Source organism: Coffea arabica, chromosome 11e, assembly GCF_036785885.1.
Source record: "Coffea arabica cultivar ET-39 chromosome 11e, Coffea Arabica ET-39 HiFi, whole genome shotgun sequence".
NCBI classification, from domain to species: Eukaryota; Viridiplantae; Streptophyta; class Magnoliopsida; order Gentianales; family Rubiaceae; genus Coffea; species Coffea arabica.
Genome location: NC_092331.1, coordinates 48,757,822 through 48,775,160, shown reverse-complemented (window position 1 = coordinate 48,775,160; position 17,339 = coordinate 48,757,822). Strand labels below are relative to the sequence as shown.

At 35.0% G+C, this 17,339-nt stretch overlaps 3 protein-coding genes and 1 pseudogene across 6 annotated transcripts; 3 read left to right on the top strand and 1 right to left on the bottom strand.

The window, feature by feature from the left end:
* Positions 1 to 1,268: 1,268 nt before the first annotated feature.
* LOC113718362 (abscisic acid receptor PYL4-like) lies at positions 1,269 to 1,796 on the top strand. The gene has a single exon (XM_027243270.1). The coding sequence runs from the start codon at positions 1,269 to 1,271 to the stop codon at positions 1,794 to 1,796; it is 528 nt and encodes a 175-aa protein (XP_027099071.1).
* Positions 1,797 to 5,421: 3,625 nt separating this feature from the next.
* Positions 5,422 to 16,724, bottom strand: LOC113719159 (uncharacterized). 4 transcript variants are annotated; one of them, XM_027244255.2, is made up of 3 exons: positions 16,450 to 16,722; positions 16,225 to 16,271; positions 14,292 to 14,533 (listed from the first exon to the last, which is right to left on the bottom strand). In XM_027244255.2, the coding sequence occupies exons 1-3, from the start codon at positions 16,678 to 16,680 to the stop codon at positions 14,461 to 14,463; spliced, it is 351 nt and encodes a 116-aa protein (XP_027100056.1). In that variant the 5' UTR covers positions 16,681 to 16,722; the 3' UTR covers positions 14,292 to 14,460. The 4 variants fall into 4 exon arrangements, with proteins under 4 accessions (XP_071929142.1, XP_027100056.1, XP_027100057.1 ...); XM_027244256.2 differs by having other exon boundaries at positions 14,292 to 14,653; positions 16,450 to 16,721; XM_027244258.2 differs by having other exon boundaries at positions 14,292 to 14,816; positions 16,450 to 16,720.
* On the top strand, positions 8,731 to 11,051 carry LOC113717563 (small ribosomal subunit protein eS10z-like; annotated as a pseudogene).
* Positions 10,993 to 13,408, top strand: LOC113718411 (serine/threonine-protein kinase SRK2A-like). Its single transcript, XM_072072893.1, has 7 exons — positions 10,993 to 11,067; positions 11,909 to 11,990; positions 12,078 to 12,169; positions 12,238 to 12,330; positions 12,437 to 12,529; positions 12,903 to 12,987; positions 13,087 to 13,408. The coding sequence occupies exons 1-7, from the start codon at positions 10,993 to 10,995 to the stop codon at positions 13,098 to 13,100; spliced, it is 534 nt and encodes a 177-aa protein (XP_071928994.1). The 3' UTR covers positions 13,101 to 13,408.
* Positions 16,725 to 17,339: the final 615 nt, after the last annotated feature.

The following is a 17,339-nucleotide window of genomic DNA, read 5'->3' as shown; positions in this document are numbered from 1 at the left end:
CTCTTTTTTTTTTTTTTTTTACATTTTAAAACCCCTAACCATAATAACTAGAAACTTAAGAGACCATATTGATTGAAACTTCAAACATTAAAGACTAAAAATGCAAAGTTAAAATCAGAAAATTTAAAGACCATATTTGTTTTGCTGATGCATTAGAGACTAGTTTGATATACAGGTCAAACATTGAGAATCAAATTTGTGTTTCTCCCTTTGGAATACTTTGAGGAATAGTATTAGAAAGATTTAAAATTCTTAAAGGCATATAAATTTTGGCAAATTCACATATTCCTAATATCTAATAAAAAACATGTCATAATCAAAATTACCAAATTAATCTATCCAACCAAGCAAGCCCCCACTCTAATCATCTGATCCCCAAATTCCCTTTCTTACTCATTTTGAGAGGGAAATGAATTAGCACGAAAATCTGAGGCAATCCTTCTAGGACTATCAATTGGGGTCGAGTTAGTTTGAACTTGACTCGGAGAAAATGTCTAATGAGCCTGGCCTTTCATTGAGTTGGATTGAAATTGGGTCTGAATATTAGTTCCAAATTAAATGTGAGAAGAGTTTGGGCCTTATTAGGGTCAAACCCGATATATGCTTGACTCTTTAATATGCATATATATATATAATTATATATAATATATTCATATTTTGATATATATAATTATATATCTAAAAATATAATACTAATACTTATGAGTTATTTGTCAAAATATATTAATATATATAAAAGGAATATTAAATATACAAAATTATGTCAAGAGATTGTTTCCAGTACAAATATTCACAAAAGAAGCGTGTGTATTTCAAACCCGTTAATTCAAACGATTTCCATCGCTTTTTTAAATTAGTTCAAACCATAAGTTATCGGAGTGTATGCTTAGAAACTATAGGGGTTTTTTTTGTATGTTCACTTAACCTCAAGGAGCTTTTCTGTATTTTACCCAATTGTTAATGGCGTAATTCAATTAACCCAAATTTGGCAAAACGGATGGTTCTCCAGCCAGCCGCCACTGCCAATTCTAACTTCTAACGAGGTTTTGAACCTGATATCCAATCCTTTTCCACATAGGAAATCAAAATCCTAATCCTTCCTTATTTTGGTAATAATCCTTCTCCTCTTAGGAATTGGAGCAATTTCTCCTACGCCTATAAATACACAGTCACTATTCTTCTAACTTCCTCACAGAAGAGAAACTCCTCCATCGTTTTCGTTGAAGATATTGTTAAAAAATTTCCCTCCCACGCCCCCGCCCACAACCATGGTTTTTCAGCTTCCCACAACCGTTTCCAGCCACCACAACCCTGTTTTGCAGCCGAACGAATGTTCATCTACTTTGTTCCAAACTATCGCAGCTCCTGCCTCCGTCGTTTGGGCTCTGGTTTCCGACTTTGAAAATCCTCAACGCTACAAGCCGTTCGTGAGATCCTGCAGAATCATAGATGGTCAGGCGAACCAAGTCGGATGCTTACGCCGTGTGGATGTCGCGTCAGGACTTCCAGCCTCCTATAGCATCGAGCGGCTCGAGATTCTTGATCATGATCAACGCATCTTTGGGTTCAGCATTGTCAGCGGCGACCACCGGTTGTCGAATTATCGCTCGATCATGAGCCTACACCCCAATGGCGGCGATGAGACGGTGGTTGTGGAGACTTGCGTGATTGATGCGGCCAAGGCGAACACGAAAGAAGAGACGTGTGCCTTTGTGGATACGATCGTGAAACTGAACTTGAGGACCCTTTCCAGAGTTGCAGAGGATTTGGCGGGCAAAGCTCAACAACAGGTTTGAAAGTTTCAATTTCTTTCACTGGTTTATTTGTTTATTAGCTAGGAAGAGAATTAGAAATTTCAAAAAACAATGAAAAAACAAAAAAATTTAAAAAAATTTTGGTTTCTTCTTTTATTTTCCCTTTTTTATTTGCTAAAAAAACATTGAAAAAATCAAAAAATCCAAAAAAGCAAAAAAGATTTTGGCTTCTTTTTTTTCGTTTACTTTTCTATGGTAGGAAAAGAATTTTCAAAAAAAATTGAAAAATCAAAAAAGTGAAAAAAGATTTCCGTTTCTTTTTTTTTTCTTTTTTATTTGCAAGCAAAGAACAAAAAACATTGAAAAAAAAGACCAAAAAAATCCAAAAGCCAAAAAAGCACAAAAATTTTTGGCTTCTTTTTTTTTCGTTTACTTTTCTTTGGTAGGAAAAGAATTTTAAAAAAATTGAAAAATAAAAAAAAGTGGAAAAAGATTTTCGTTTCTTTTTTTTCTTTTTTATCTGCAAGCAAAAAACAAAAAACATTGACAAAAACAAAAAAAATAAAAAAAGCACAAAAATATTTTGGTTTCTTTTTTTAGTAGAAAAAGCATTTTTTAAAAAAATTGAAAAATCAAAAAAGTGAAAAAAGATTTCCGTTTCTTTTTTTTTCTTTGTTATTTGCAAGCAAAGAACAAAAAAAATTGAAAAATGATTATGGTTTCCTTTTTACTTTTTTATTTGCAAGTAAAGAACGAAAAATTGAAAAAACAAAAAAATCCAAAAAACTAAAGGATTTTGGTTTCTTTAGTCCTTTACTTTTTTTATTAGAAGGGAAAGAATTTAAAAAAAAAAGAAAAAATTTAAAAAATGAAAAAAAGGCATTGAATGTCTTTTTTCTTTTCCTAAAAATAGAAAATTCGCTTAGCTCTACCTAACACGTATCTATCAACTATGCATGAGGTGTTATTGTTTTCAAAAGAAAAAAAGGGTAATGCATAATTTTAAATCTGCCACTTTAATGTCTCAATACTCTCCAGGATCAATAATTAAATTTCTGTCCTTTTGTTAATTAAACAGCACTTGACTCTTTTTTGCCCTATTTAGCCTGCCTATAAACACTGTCTTCTTAACTTTTTAACTGTTTGTGAACATTTTAATAGCTACTGATGATCACTTGAGTTCCTATTAGTATGTCTAAGTGAGTTCCCTATAGATGTGCCTAAATAACAGAGGTGAAAATGATAGGTACTTCCACTTTCAGGCATCAAAGTTAGCTATACTTGGGAATCTGTCTAAAGCTACTTCACACACCTTTGCACGTATAACAACTAGCCCTGTAATTGTGTGATAATGCGACGGTGTAGCTTTGATGTGAATGAAATACTAATTGGCCTCTTTCCATTTCTACCTTGGCTTAGAAACTGAAAGAAGTATGAGTTAAAACTTGAAGTCAGCGCCTAGTGATTGGAGTTGACATCTTAATATACTTAATAAGTTGATGAGGCGATAAAGCAATTAGGGGCAGGTTAGTGCCATGTATCTGTTGTGGTTCCCTGTTCGGTTGTTGCAGAGTAAGCCAAGTCGGGAGTCTCGCCACACCAAATAATAAGTGAGGGTGCAGTTGTGGTTCCCATGCCAAACATCTCCTGAGTGAGCCAGTTGGAATCTCAGGAGACCTAAAAATGAATAAGTGCAAAAAGAGCACAAAATAGCACCAAAAAAAAGGGTGCTTCTGAAAAAAATTGGGATTGCAATTGCCACAAGAGGGACAGCTTTGCAGTCGAAAAACAAAATCTATTAACAAGCTGCAGCCAAGTCCTTGCACTCACACAGCGAGGGACAATGGGGGGAACCCCACCGCAACTATAGTGCAGGCCAACCACTGTCGTTACCATTGTTAACGTCCTGGTTCTGGTGAGCAATCCTAGATCTCACTTAGACCTTCGACTTTTAGGTATATTGTGATTTTAAACCAAAAAACTTGGTTACGGATGGAAAGTTGAGACGAGTCTTTTGGACGTTTTTAACCCAACTCCTGTGAGCACGCCATCTTTCTTTAATATAATTGTCATACGGGCCAATTAGTGTTAAATTCATATCAAATTGTTATGCTCGAACAAATTTCCTTTACTAGGCTAGATGACATTCCATCCCTCACACATGCTGAAGACTGGAAATTAACCAATTATTGCTATTTGATACAGCCTGCTCTACATGTTTTTGAGTGGGAGTATTCATCAATTTTTCCTCGCATTCAACGGCATAGGGGGTATTCATTGTCCAAGGTGATTGTCTATGATCGTGAAGAGATGGCTTATCATGCTTGGCACTAGAGACATGAAGTTTTTTAACTCCACCTGTGTTGACACACAGCCGGTCCCAAGTCCGGACAAAGGAGGAGGGATTTTTTTTATGCTTTAGAAGGCAGCTCTTAGCGTACGTTCTCAAAATCCTTCTGTGCAGATTATATATGAAAGGTTGGTGAATGCGAGTTTTTTTGTTTCATGCTTCTTGGTAGTGCTGAATTTCTGGTCTTCATTTCATAGTTGATCTGGATTTTAGCATCTATCCCGGGTTATGATGCAATCACATTTCTTTCATTCTTCTACTTTGCTTTGTTTTACAGCCGCACTTTACTTTTTCAGAGTTTGTATACTTGTTCACATAAATCTGTTATGTGTTAGAGTAGCTAATGAACTGCTTTTACTGTGAGTAATCAACATGCACTAGTACGTTTGGCATTGGAAATTGACAGGAACTTTTAAGCTGGTTCTCTTCTGTTCATTGAGTCACCTGTATTGTGTTGGAATATGTTCTTAAGCTCACTTGCTGTTGCAAACGTAATGAACAAATTCGTGTGCTATAGGTAGATTTGCAGCACCATTTTAGTCAGAACGGATGTTTAGAGCAAAGTGATGCTGATTACGTTCTAATTTTGCAATTCTTGGCAGGGATAATTCTATGGGATCAGTCTAATGCAATTTTGTATTGTTACAGTTTAATTAAATGATCAAGCTTTTATAGAACCCGTGGACTCACATATGGATTTGAAGTCCTGTGTAGATTAGAAACTCTGTGAGTGGAAAGTATGTCTTTCAGGCAATGTGACTGATTGGAAACTCTGTTGGTGATAGCCTGCAGACCTGGTTTTCAATCAAGAGTTCAAATTTTCCTCAATTATGATGGTTTTATGTGGTTAAAGATGATAATGCAAACAGGGCATGTGACGCAAGATCAAAACAACTCATTCAACCACTTGCAGAAGATTTATATGTTTCTAGGCATTGTTTCGGTGCTGGACATGACCCGTGAACTATGTAGTATACTAGGCCGAATTCAAAGAGAAGAATGTGTTTTCTTAGAACTCTACCCAGATCCAGGAAAAGAAAATATTGTAAATCAGGTCCAAAACTGAGCCCCTTTTTAGTACTAGTACACACAAATGATGGCCATTTTCCTGCTCCAATACTCCCAAAAAAGTTCATATGCCAATGTCACAAATCTCATGCATAAAATGCAGGTTTTAAAAGAACTATTTGACCAAATAAACTATTCAAATACTCAGAACACTTGTAACAAACATAGGAATCATTACTCTAACAATATGTTTAGTCTAGCTGCAATATTGGGCCAAACTATATATAAATATAACCAAACATTACAAGATTTTCCAATGACTACTTCTTTAATAACTTCTTGGAAGAAGAACAGTGAAACCAACAGATACTCCAAAGAGGAGGATGAGCAGGCCAGTGAAGTTGACCATCAATGCTTGTTGCCCTCTTCTTAAGCCCGTGAAGATGAATTTCTCAATCTTGCCATAAAAAATATAACCATGCCAAGCAGGACATGCCCTGGTGCAAAATTTGCTCTAGTTGTGGAGTCTCTGGCTCAGAACCAAAAGGTAAAGAAGCCAAACAGCCACTGACAAAAAAACTTCAGAATCTTCCATTAGATTCTGGCTCTAGTTGTTTTAATAAACTTGTTCTTATTTTTTCATGCATACAAGTCGTATTACCTGTTCTTACAGACAAATCCCCACCCTCTTCATTTTTTTTGTAGATTTGCGGGTCGTCATACATGTTAATTTATCTGTACGAGCATGTGTATAAACTAAAATACCAGACTTAAACTATTACCAGGTTCTTTCCTCCCCAAACTGTTGCCAAGTTCCTCCTCTGTACTTACAGATATTCTCCTCTTCTTAGCTGACATATTCTCATCCAAACTTTCAGAACCTTCAGCATTTAGAATACTCAAAGATCTGACATACTGCAAAGCAGCATTTAGTAAAAAATGTCCCGAACTCTTTTAACTAATAGTCTTAAAAGCAGCAAACTCATTCATACAAAATTTGAACACAAGCTTTTAACACTGAATGTTATTTGACAGTGGGGAAGATAGGTTGAACTCTTACTTTCTCATTGGTGTATATTCAAGGACAGGAAAAGAAATTACCACATGCAATGGAAGATGAGAGTAAAAAGTCAGGAAGAAAGCCACATATGACACGAAGGTTTAGGACATCACTTCACTACAAGAAATTTGGCCTTTTGTGACAACATTCTCTGCGACAAGAGAGAAAGTTGTCACAATTGAAAACTTTAGTGACGACTTTTAATATCGTCATACTTGATCGTGGGTTCACCCGTCAACAGTGACAACACGAGATAAGTCGTCACAATATGGATGGTGCGCAACTATCCAGTGTGGCGGGAGATCACCGTTGTGACGACTAGAAAACATGTTGTCACTGAAACTCGTCCTACAGTGACAACTTAAAATATCGTCACAATATGGTTGTCAGTTCTAAATTAGTGACAACAACTAGTCATCACTGTCCAAATCATTTATTCCCATCTCACTTTCGCTAATTCTACTATATCACCCTAATATTTTCAATATGACCCATATGTTGTAAATAAGTTTTATTAATTCTACCATGACACCCTAACTTTTACATTTTGACCCCATATACCACCTTAATTTTTTTAATATGGCTTATGTGTTGTAAATAAATTTTATTAATTTTGCTATGACACCCTAACTTTTACATTTTGACCCCATATACCACCTTAATTTTTTGAATATGACCCATGTGTTGTAAATAAATTTTATTAATTCAACTATGATACCCTAACTTTTACATTTTGACCCCATATACCACCTTAATTTTTTCAATATGACCCATGTGTTGTAAACAAATTTTATTAATTCTACTATGAGACCCTAACTTTTATATTTTAACCCCATATACCACCTTGATTTTTTCTATATGGCCCATACGCTGCAAGTAAATTTAATTAATTATATTATGACACTCGAACTTTTACATTTTAGTCTCGTATTTGGTAAACTAATCTCATTAACTCTACCATGACACCTTATCTTTTGCAATTTAGTATCGTATGTGATAAAGAAAATTTTTATTAATTTTATTATGCTACCCTATGCTTTTACACTTTAAGTTGTGTTTATCATTAGAAAAATGAGGAATATATTGTAAAAAACAATGTTTACCTATTTTTCAATTATTCCAAACATAGCTAATACCTTGTTATAAAGTTAAAAAATATCATGAATTCTTTATTTAGTTCTCTTGACAACATATAGGAAATTACTGATTCACATAGTGTGAAAATAATGGAACAGAATAATAAAATTTAATATGAAATTAAGTAAAAATCTTGACAATTCCATGACTGGAGTTTGTTATGTATTACAATTTACAATAATCAAATTATTTATGGTTTATGAATCAGTACATGTATCAAATAGATTTAGTGTTTCATGCATGTATTAGTAAACCATTTTGGTTATTTGATCAACTAAACAGATTGTTTGGTCTTGTCAGACCACAATTCGTAAAATTATTAAATTGATACAAAAAATATTTGCATTAAAATATCTTTTTTAAAATCATAAACATATTTTTAAAGTGTTTGTTCCTGACTCACTTTCATTATTTCTACTATGCCACCCTAATTTTTTCAATGTGGCTTATATGTGATAAATAAATTTTATTAATCTTATTATGACACCCTAAATTTTACATTTTAGCCCCATATGTAATAAACTGATTCCATTAACTCTATCATGACACCTTATCTTTTACAATTTAGCCTCGTATGTGATAAACCGATTTCATTAATTCTATTATGGCACCCTATCCTTTACATTTTAGTTGATGTTTTTCATTAGCAAAATGAGAAAGATATTGTAATAAAATATATATACATATTTTTAAAATTGTTCCAACCTTGGTTAATAACTTGTTCCGAACTTAGCTAAGGTTAAAAAATATCATGGATTCCCTATCTATTGTCTTGACAACACATGAAAAATTATTGACTAGCATAGTATAAAAATAATGGCAAAGAACAATAAAATTCAACATGAAATTAAGTAAAATCTTGACAATAGCATGGTTGGAGTTTATTATTAATTACAATAATCACATTATTTATGGTTTATAAATCGGTATTTGTACCAAATACATTTAGTGTTTCATGCATGTATTAGCAAACTATTTTGGTTAATTGATCAACTAAACAGATTGTTAGGTCTTGTCAGACCACAATTTCGTACATAATTAATAAAATTATTAAATTAATACCAAAAATATTTGCATTAAAAGATTTTTTTGAATCATAAACATAATAAGACACTAAATATTCCAAAAACACTAATTTTCAAAAACACTAAATTAATCCCAGAAACTCTAAATTTTCCAAAAATTATCCAAAAACACTAAATTTTCAAAGTTTTAATGTAACAAATAAAGTTCCATATACAACTTGTGAAGTAAAAAAGCTCAAAATAATAACCTTATTGTTGCAATTTTTTTTCGAACAATAATTTGATCAATTAGCCGTACAAAAGAGGATGAAAGTGTTATTTTTTGGTCTTAGCTAAAATGGAAGCGGGAAGCTGAAAATTGAAGAACTACAGGCGGGTGAACAAAAGAGGCAGAAACGACATAGTTTTGGCTTTGTTGTTTGATAAAAACACTCACAACACTTAGCAAAAATTTCAGACAAAATTTTCTTTCCCTCTTCTTGCCAGTTTTGGACACTATCATCTTCTTCTTCTCTCCACTGCCATCTTGTTGAAATTATCCAAAAAATCACTTTGAGCCACCATTTTCATCCCTAATTTGAGCTACCCAAAAGATTTGTGTAGATTTTGTGGAGTTGCAGATAGCAAAAATCCCTAGATCGGTGCAGCAAAAATCCCTAATCAGGAGGAGGAGCTGCTGCACAATCGGGTCACCGGAGGCCGCCTAGTGTTCATTTTGTTATCTCTCTGCCTCTCTCTTCGTCGTCGTCGTTCCCCTTCATGTTTTCCGCCAGTTTTCAACTACCTGTCAAAAAGCACTACTCCTGCCCACTGCCACGGTCTCTTCGGAGGCCGTTTCTTACAGTCAAGTCTTAGACAAATGGCCAGATATCAGAACCTTGAAAAAAATCCACTGCAGGATCATCTTACATCTGAACCTCAACTCCTGCATTTCCTTTGGCATCAAGTTGATGCGGGCCTATGCTGCTCGTGGCCAAACCAGTATTACCCGCCAGATATTCGATAGAATTCCCGAGAGAAATGTTGTGATTTTTAATGTTATGATTAGAAGCTACGTCAACAACCATCTTTATCATGATGCTCTCTTCATGTTTAAGAGCATGAATTCGAGTAACACGAACCCTGATTATTATACATTCCCCTGTATTCTAAAAGCTTGCTCTGCCTCTATGGATCTGCGGGTTGGCTTGCAAGTTCATACCCAAGTCTTGAAAATGAATCTTGATGGAAATTTATATGTCGGGAATGGTTTAATAGCCATGTATGGGAAATGTGGGAGTTTGACGGGTGCTCGTTCTGTCCTAGACGAGATGCCCAGGAGAGATGTTGTCTCTTGGAACTCAATGGTCGTTGGATAATAGCGAAGAAAGATTTTAATTTGGCGAAGCATCCCGAGATTGATGTCCCAAACTTGCAGGTGATTAAGCTGATGCAGAGCTTCAAGTCCAAGGAGAACGTCCGGGAAACCTTCGCTTGGATGCATTACTACTGGTATCTTACGAACGACGGCATCGAGTTCTTGAGGACTTACCTCAATCTTCCCTCTGAAATTATTCCTGCTACTCTTAAGAAGTCCGCCAAGCCCCTCAGTCGTCCTATGGGTGGACCTCTTGGTGACTGCCCTCGCGGACCACCAAGGTTTGATGGGGGTAGGCCCAGATTTGGTGACAGGGAGGGGTATCGTGCTGGTCCCCTAGACCTCCTGGTGAGTTTGGTGGTGAGAAAGGTGGAGCTCCTGCGGATTTCCAGCCTACTTTCAGGGGTTCTGGTGGAAGGCCTGGCTTTGGCCGTGGATCTGGAGGTATAGTTCAGCACCACCAAGTTCAAGCTTCTCTTAGATTCATGTTTTGCTAAATTATGTTATTTGCAATTTAGGCTCTCAGATGTTGCAGTTGAAAGTTATGCATGTTGAGATACGTAGTTGATTGAGACTTATCTATAGTTTTGGTTGCTCTAGGTCTTCAAATCAATCTAATGAATTTCTTAAAAACATGTGGTGGCACATTTTTTCTGGTGGGGTTCCGTGGGTTTTGCTCATTATTATTATTATTATTTGCTTCTGAAGCTGAGACCATGTCCATCACGAGGAAGCAGATGCAGACTGCAGAGAGACGGAGGAGGAGGAAAATGGGAAAAGGAATGATGAAAGCTGGAAGGAGGACAAGAAATGGCAGCAGTCAAGGGATCGGATACAATGGGAGATCACGTTAGGAGGTTTATTGTTTGGACGAAATCAGCATTTGAGAAATTGGATGAGATTTACAGGTCATTTGATAGGGGATTAAAGCAGTCATCTGGTAAACTTGAGATATTAAAGCATTTCTATAATCTTAAGATATTAACTATATATGTCAGGCTGCTATTTGAGCTGCAAATTTTTTTTGCATCTGTTACATAGAAACTTTCTTCAAGTGAAGAACATTTAACTATTGAACTTTGATAAAGATATGAGTAGGGTAAGGGCGAATATATACATCAACATTGAAAAGCCGGTATTCATTACAAAAGGCAAAGACAACAAAGCAGTTATTGCAAGTAATATAATGTGAGATGTTAAACTACATTTTCATTCTGATGGAGTAGGTAGTAGTAACTAGGCATTCTTATGTGATAACTTTATCTCAGTTAACTATTTGCAAATGAAATTTATTTAGGCAAATGACCGTGAACTCCAGTTTTCCACGGTTGATGGTGATTTCAAGAAGTTTGAAGGAAAATGGTCTGTCAAATCTGGTAAAAGGTAAATTCTGGTGTAACATATTTTGCATCTCCTTCCTGGTGATGTGTGTTTCTGAGGATGATTAAAGACTCAAGTATCATTTGGTTCTTAACATTCTAGGACTTCTTTTTGTGTGCCTAAGATGTTGTCAAATTTAATAGTTTGATGGTCATATTTTGATCAGCTATTGATTTGTTAAATTAAGTGGCGTTTATTAGATCAGCTATTAAATTAAGTGAAGTTCAAGGATGAACACTATCACACACATGAGTTTTCTTGATGAATGGATTCACCTTGTCAAATTTATCTTGCATCGAGCCTCCAGTGATGAAGAGTCTAGCTATAAAACTGATAAACGCCTATAAAGTATATATTTTCCATTATATAAGCAGCGAATGTCCTAATAATTGGAGTTAGATTTTGGAAGAAATACAGCATTTTTAGAGGTGGGGACACCTAGAAAAATTTGTGTCTTATTATCTAGAAGTAGTCCCATTCCTCAAGGTCTGAGTAAAGCATGTTAAAGTAGCGACATGTACTGCTTTTTCATGCTTAATATAAGTGGTACAGGAAGACATTTTTATTCGGCCGAAGTTGGTTGCTAATCGGTAGTTCAAGACTTTGGCACTCAGATTACACTTTTTCTAGAGGGAATGGAATGGGTCCTGTTTTCGGCTTCAATTAAATAGAAAAGAGCGTTGTCTTTGAGGTCATAGATGAGAGCTGACAAGATAGAAAATGGAACTAGATTATGAATCAGGATGAGAAACTTGTTTGTACTTTCAACTTCCTTAGTGGGAGATGTCTGTGATAAAAATCATGGAGCCATGTTTTGAAGCATACTTTTGTTTGCAGGTCGTGCTAACTCCGACACATTTAGCTATTGTGATGGAATATGCTGCTGGTGGAGAGCTCTTTGCAAAAATTTGTAGTGCTAGTGGATTCAATGAAGATGAGATGTAAAAACATGCAAAATATATTTCGTTTGCCTTGATCTCATTTTCTTTTGGCATTGATTTTATAGAGAGATACTTATGGGACTTTCTTATTGTTAAAACGCAGGCTCGCTTTTTCTTCCAGCAGCTAATATCTGGTGTTAGTTACTGTCATTCAATGGTGAGATATTAGAACTATTTATTCTTTTTGAGTCCTCTTATTATTATCTCATTGTTCTCTCAACGCAGGAAATCTGTCACAGGGACTTGAAGCTAGAAAACACACTTTTGGATGGGAGTCCAACACCACGTCTTAAAATATGTGATTTTGGTTATTCTAAGGTTACAAATCTTTGCATTTGGAATTAAAAAAAATTGTGATTCAATTGACTTCATATTTTTTTGTGGATAATTTGAAATTTTGTTGGTTTCTGGCATTTACTTGCAGTCTGGTTTGTTGCACTCACAACCCAAATCGGTAGTTGGAACACCAGCATCTATTGCACCTGAGGTCCTGTCAAGGAAGGAATATGATGGGAAGGTCTGTATCATCAAAATTCTTGAAGAATTTACAGAGATTCTCTCCCTCTGAGCATTAGTTTCCTCTTCTCGTTAACTCTTCACTGTGATAGTATAATGGGATTTCCTCCCTTTTGCTGTGATATGGTATTACTAGATCGACTAGTATCCCCAACTTGCATCCAAACATAGTCAAAAGTAGTAGTACTGTTGCTTCTAAATCAGCAATATGGCCCTTGTCTCAAGTATCTTGTAAACTTTGTGCTAGTGGTTATGCTTGTTCAGTTCATTTCTTCCTGCTTAACAGGCAGGCACTGCTGCCTACTTTCTGCTCATTAAATAGTTTTGTCTCAAGAAGGTCTTCATTCATTTTGTAATTGCTGTCTATTTTCTAGATTGCAGATGTATGGTCATGTGGTGTGACATTGTACGTGATGTTGGTGGGAGCTTATCATATTGACTTAATTGGATTTTTGTTCAGTATGACTATTCATTCAAATTCAGTAGTGTATGCTTGTAATGGCATATTTTTTGACTGAAATCGATTCTAATGCATATGATACTTTTCTTTCAATGCAGTACAATGCTATTAAATGCTCTTGAGGAGGTGAAAAAGGTTGGCTTTTGGATATGCTCATGAAGATGACTTCAGTTTGACACAAATTGCTGCTTTAGTCTATGTTTTTGTTTGGAAAGAGTACTTTGTTTTTTTGGATGCGTAATGGTTGCTACTAGTTGAACTAATGTGAATTTAGTACTCTATTGTTTGGATGGATAATGGCTGTTAGTAGTTGAACTAATGTGGGCTTTGGAACCCATTTTGGTTAATGTGTGTTGTGATGAATTTAGAGATGTTTATAACTATATATATATATATATTTGAGGGTTCATTGTACATTAATTACTATCATTTTTTGCATTAGTCGAGCCGCAATTTTCTGCTATGGTTGTTGAAAATGCAATAGAATTGCAGCTCTTGTAGACAAAGTTGTAAGTTCACTAAGTGACGATTATTCTTGTCACAAAATACTAGGAGTGAGAGTGACAAGTTTAAGTCGTCACTGTGCGCGTTCAAATTTGTGATGACCTCTGCTATCTTTTATGACAAAAAAATTTTGGAAACAGTGACAAGAAACTTCGTCACAGAATACTATTCTTTAGTGACAACTTAGTCTTCGTCATTAAATAATAATATTTAGTGACGACTTTGTAGAGGTTGTCACACGTACCCATTTGTGACATAGAATTAGTGACAACGATGTGACAATGGAAAAAGTCGTCACTATATTCATATAATGACGACTTTCTTATTTTTAGTGATAACTTTTTATTGTCACAAAAGGCCAAATTTCTTGTAGTGCTTCCAAGACAAAGATGCATAAAAAATTCACCAATGAATAACTTAAACAACTCCTTCAAGGATGGCCTAACCAACCTGGGTCTGTGGGTGTGTGTACAATAGTACATGCAATATGTACCGGGCTTCAGTTCAGCCCTGGGGACCAGAATGTCTTATGACAGGAAATTGAGGTGATGAATCCCAACATTTCAATTAAAAACCCTTCCATCAAAGTCAATGAATAAGCCTATGGTCTCAAACAACGGCCGAAGTGTCCACTGTCAGTTTACCCAATACCCATAACACGTAAAATACCCATAAGCTACTAAAGCACCATAAATTTCAAGTCTACTGAAATACGTAGAATTTAAATTTTTAATAAATACACGAGATCCTAAAAAGATTACCCATTCTTCAAAGTGGGTAAATTCGATCTTCAGCCAAGTTCCCAGGAATATTAAAATTTACTCTTCCCTTAAACTCTTCATTGGTTGCATCAGTCGTGAATATTGATGGCATTCATAAAAAAAGAATGGAACGCATAATTTATCAATGTATCAACATCAGTTTGAAGCCCTATTTCAGCACACAGCTTTTATAAAAACTCCATGAAGTCAAAAGAATAGAATCTTGCAAGCACCAGATGCACACCTTCCCATTCTCCAAGTTGGTTCATCATTTGTCTTCCTTTTGCAACAAGAGAGGTCCAAGAAATAAAAATGATACAGGCATTGGAGAGGACTTCAAATATAACTGAAACTCATTCATTTCTGTCACATAGTGATAAGCCTCAGCAACGCTTGGCTTCTGGTGTAAATATATCCAAAAACAATTGCAAACAAGTTGTCTGCCACAAGATTTTAAGCTAACTCTAAATTGTCCACTTATTATTTGGGCCCTAGAAGAGTGCAACATCTCATGCCTATACAAGTCCCTTTAGGTATGAATAAAAGACAATTATCCAAAGCTGCTGCAATGAAGAATGCCTTTTTAATGTTAAAAGCAAAACTGAAGCTTATATATCTATTTCTTGAGAACTCAAAATAGATGATTGGCAATCAGCTATATATTTCGTGCATATAATATCTGATGTCTCAAATGCCTAACAAAATTGGACTAACAGTCTTCTCCTTCCAGAAATATGATCACTTAAGACCATGTCATTCTTTAGAGAAATATAACGATACACTTATTAAATTGCTTTTATATTTAAAAAATTTTTCTTATGCCAGAAAATATTGCATATCTTCTATCTATTGTTTCCGATTTATTTTCAAAGAAAACAATGCAAAGGTTCCGTATTAGTAAGGTGAATTTGTGCCTAACCTGTATGAGTTATGTGCTCAAGCTTAAGCTAAGGTTACTATGTATCCATAAGCCTCTTCAAATTCAAGGAAATTGGTAACTCATATACATATACTGGAAAGCTGTGAGTGATAAAGAATTTAACCAGTGATGCATTTTGGATGTCGAATCATGTCATTTACTCAAGAAGGCACAGCAGACTTAAGCAGTCACTCGATTGAACAAGTGACAAATGACAGAGTGTAAGCAAAACAACTTGAATAAGACTTGTAAACAAGGACTAAACCATACTAATCTGTGACCTAAAAATGCACCGGCTACAAATAAATGGATGAAGTGGAAGATCATATGCAAAAAAATTTGAAACCAGCTACTAGACTCATATGTTAATAACCTATTGGCAGGATAATTGACATCTTATCCTTCTGTTTGTCAGCAAACCGAAATCTTAATCAAGTTTAGAACCCAAAAATCATAAACATTTTTCCTAGACTAAGTTCAACAGATGGAAATAGTGTTAAATGCATAATTTTGCCATTATTCTCACAGATGAAGACCATTAGCATTACACTTCATTTCCAAAAATTTATCACGTTTAAAACAGTAAACAACTTTAGTTTGTTTGCCCCCCCCCCCTCTCCAATACCTAATGCATTTGAACAACACAACATGCCTGTGCCTATCTTCTGCACAGCTCACCCAGTTCTCCAAACTTCCTCAGTTTTATCAATTAGTCGCCGTCCCATTCGCCGTTTACTTATGCTTAATCTTTCAAACATCTCTTTCTTTAGAAACCAATTCTGTAACATTGCTACTCTTCATCTTAAACCAAAACAATTATAGCAGCGAACACATTATGCCAGTAATTCAAGTCCGCTACAGTCTTATTCACTTCCAAATACCCCAAGTTCCCAACCTTGCCCAGAATTTAAGAATCCCATAAAACCAAGTTCACTAAACCAATTTAACTGTCCTGATTCTCAAGTCAGCATGAATTTTCTTTGTCTAAAATTTCCTTATTTTGACATTATTCCAGAGAACTGACAAGAGACAAAACCAGCAGAATTCATTACCTTTTCAAGAATTGACATGGCTTCTTTTGTTGCCCTCTTCTCCCTCTCTACATAACAAAGGAAGCATTTTTATCAATCACCACACTGCCCAGACTATCCCAAACAATCAAATTGAAAATTTTCAAAAACCCAGATGCAAATTTCATAAATAAATGCCAGTGAGGTACAAAAATAGGAAAAAAAAAATAGCTTTCTGGACAGAAGATATGGGATGAGGGGCCTTACTGATGGGGCAGGTGATGAGGAATCCGGAGTGGGAATGACTGAGGAGAGAAGAGGGGCGTTGTAGTCAAAACGAGGAATGGTGATCACAGCAGAGTGCTGCTCCCAGGGCTTCAGCTCCTCCTTGGTTTTCAGTTCCACTTTCATTGCTTCTTCTTCCAATTCTTTTGCTTTTTCTTCTGTTTTTGCTGTCACAAGTTTTTCCGCCATTCTTTTCTGAGTCTGGTGTTTCATTCCCAGTACTATTGAGTTAATGGATTGTAATTTGTATGGCAAATGATACTCGTATTTATATTTCGCAAATGAGGTTTATACTAACTTTACTAATATAAAACGTGATTTATACTAAATAATTTAGGTCCTTTTTGATAACTCAATTTCCCACGATTTAAGGGTGCCTTTGATAAAACTAGAGTCTTAAAATTGAAATCTAATTCCATTAAATTATTGATTTGTTAAATATTAAATCAAATATATTTTAGTGTATCACATTCACTGATAAATGAATAATTTATCACTTATTTTTTTAACAAGTTTTGCCTAAAAAATTCAATACCACTTAATTAATTCAAATGTTCAATTTTTCGTTATCAAACATATTAGAACATATTAAGATCTGAATCCATTAAATTTAAGTGCTGAATTGGTTAGTAAACAAGGTCTAAATTAATTAAGTGGTATTGAATTTTCTAGACAAAATTTGCTTCCAAAATGAAAATAGAAATCTGAAGTTTGAATTCATTAAATTATTTAATTGTTAAATACTAAATATGATACATTGGCGCCTAGAAAATTCGGTATAATTTATTTTTGAAGCAAATTTTGCCTAAAAATTCAGCGTCATTTAATTAATTTAGTTGTGCAATTTTTGGTTACCAAATGTGCCAAACATG

Bases quoted from the DNA above. Each gene is read 5' to 3' on its own strand.
- LOC113718411 (XM_072072893.1), top strand. From the start codon at position 10,993: ATGACCGTGAACTCCAGTTTTCCACGGTTGATGGTGATTTCAAGAAGT. The intron at 11,991-12,077 runs GTGGATTCAATG...TTGATTTTATAG, and splicing joins TGCAAAAATTTGTAGTGCTA to AGAGATACTTATGGGACTTT. The intron at 12,530-12,902 runs GTCTGTATCATC...TCTATTTTCTAG, and splicing joins GGAAGGAATATGATGGGAAG to ATTGCAGATGTATGGTCATG.
- LOC113719159 (XM_072073041.1), bottom strand. From the start codon at position 16,680: ATGAAACACCAGACTCAGAAAAGAATGGCGGAAAAACTTGTGACAGCA. The intron at 6,028-16,449 runs GTAAGGCCCCTC...GCTGCTTTGCAG, and splicing joins CCTCATCACCTGCCCCATCA to TATGTCAGATCTTTGAGTAT.
- LOC113718362 (XM_027243270.1), top strand. From the start codon at position 1,269: ATGGTTTTTCAGCTTCCCACAACCGTTTCCAGCCACCACAACCCTGTT.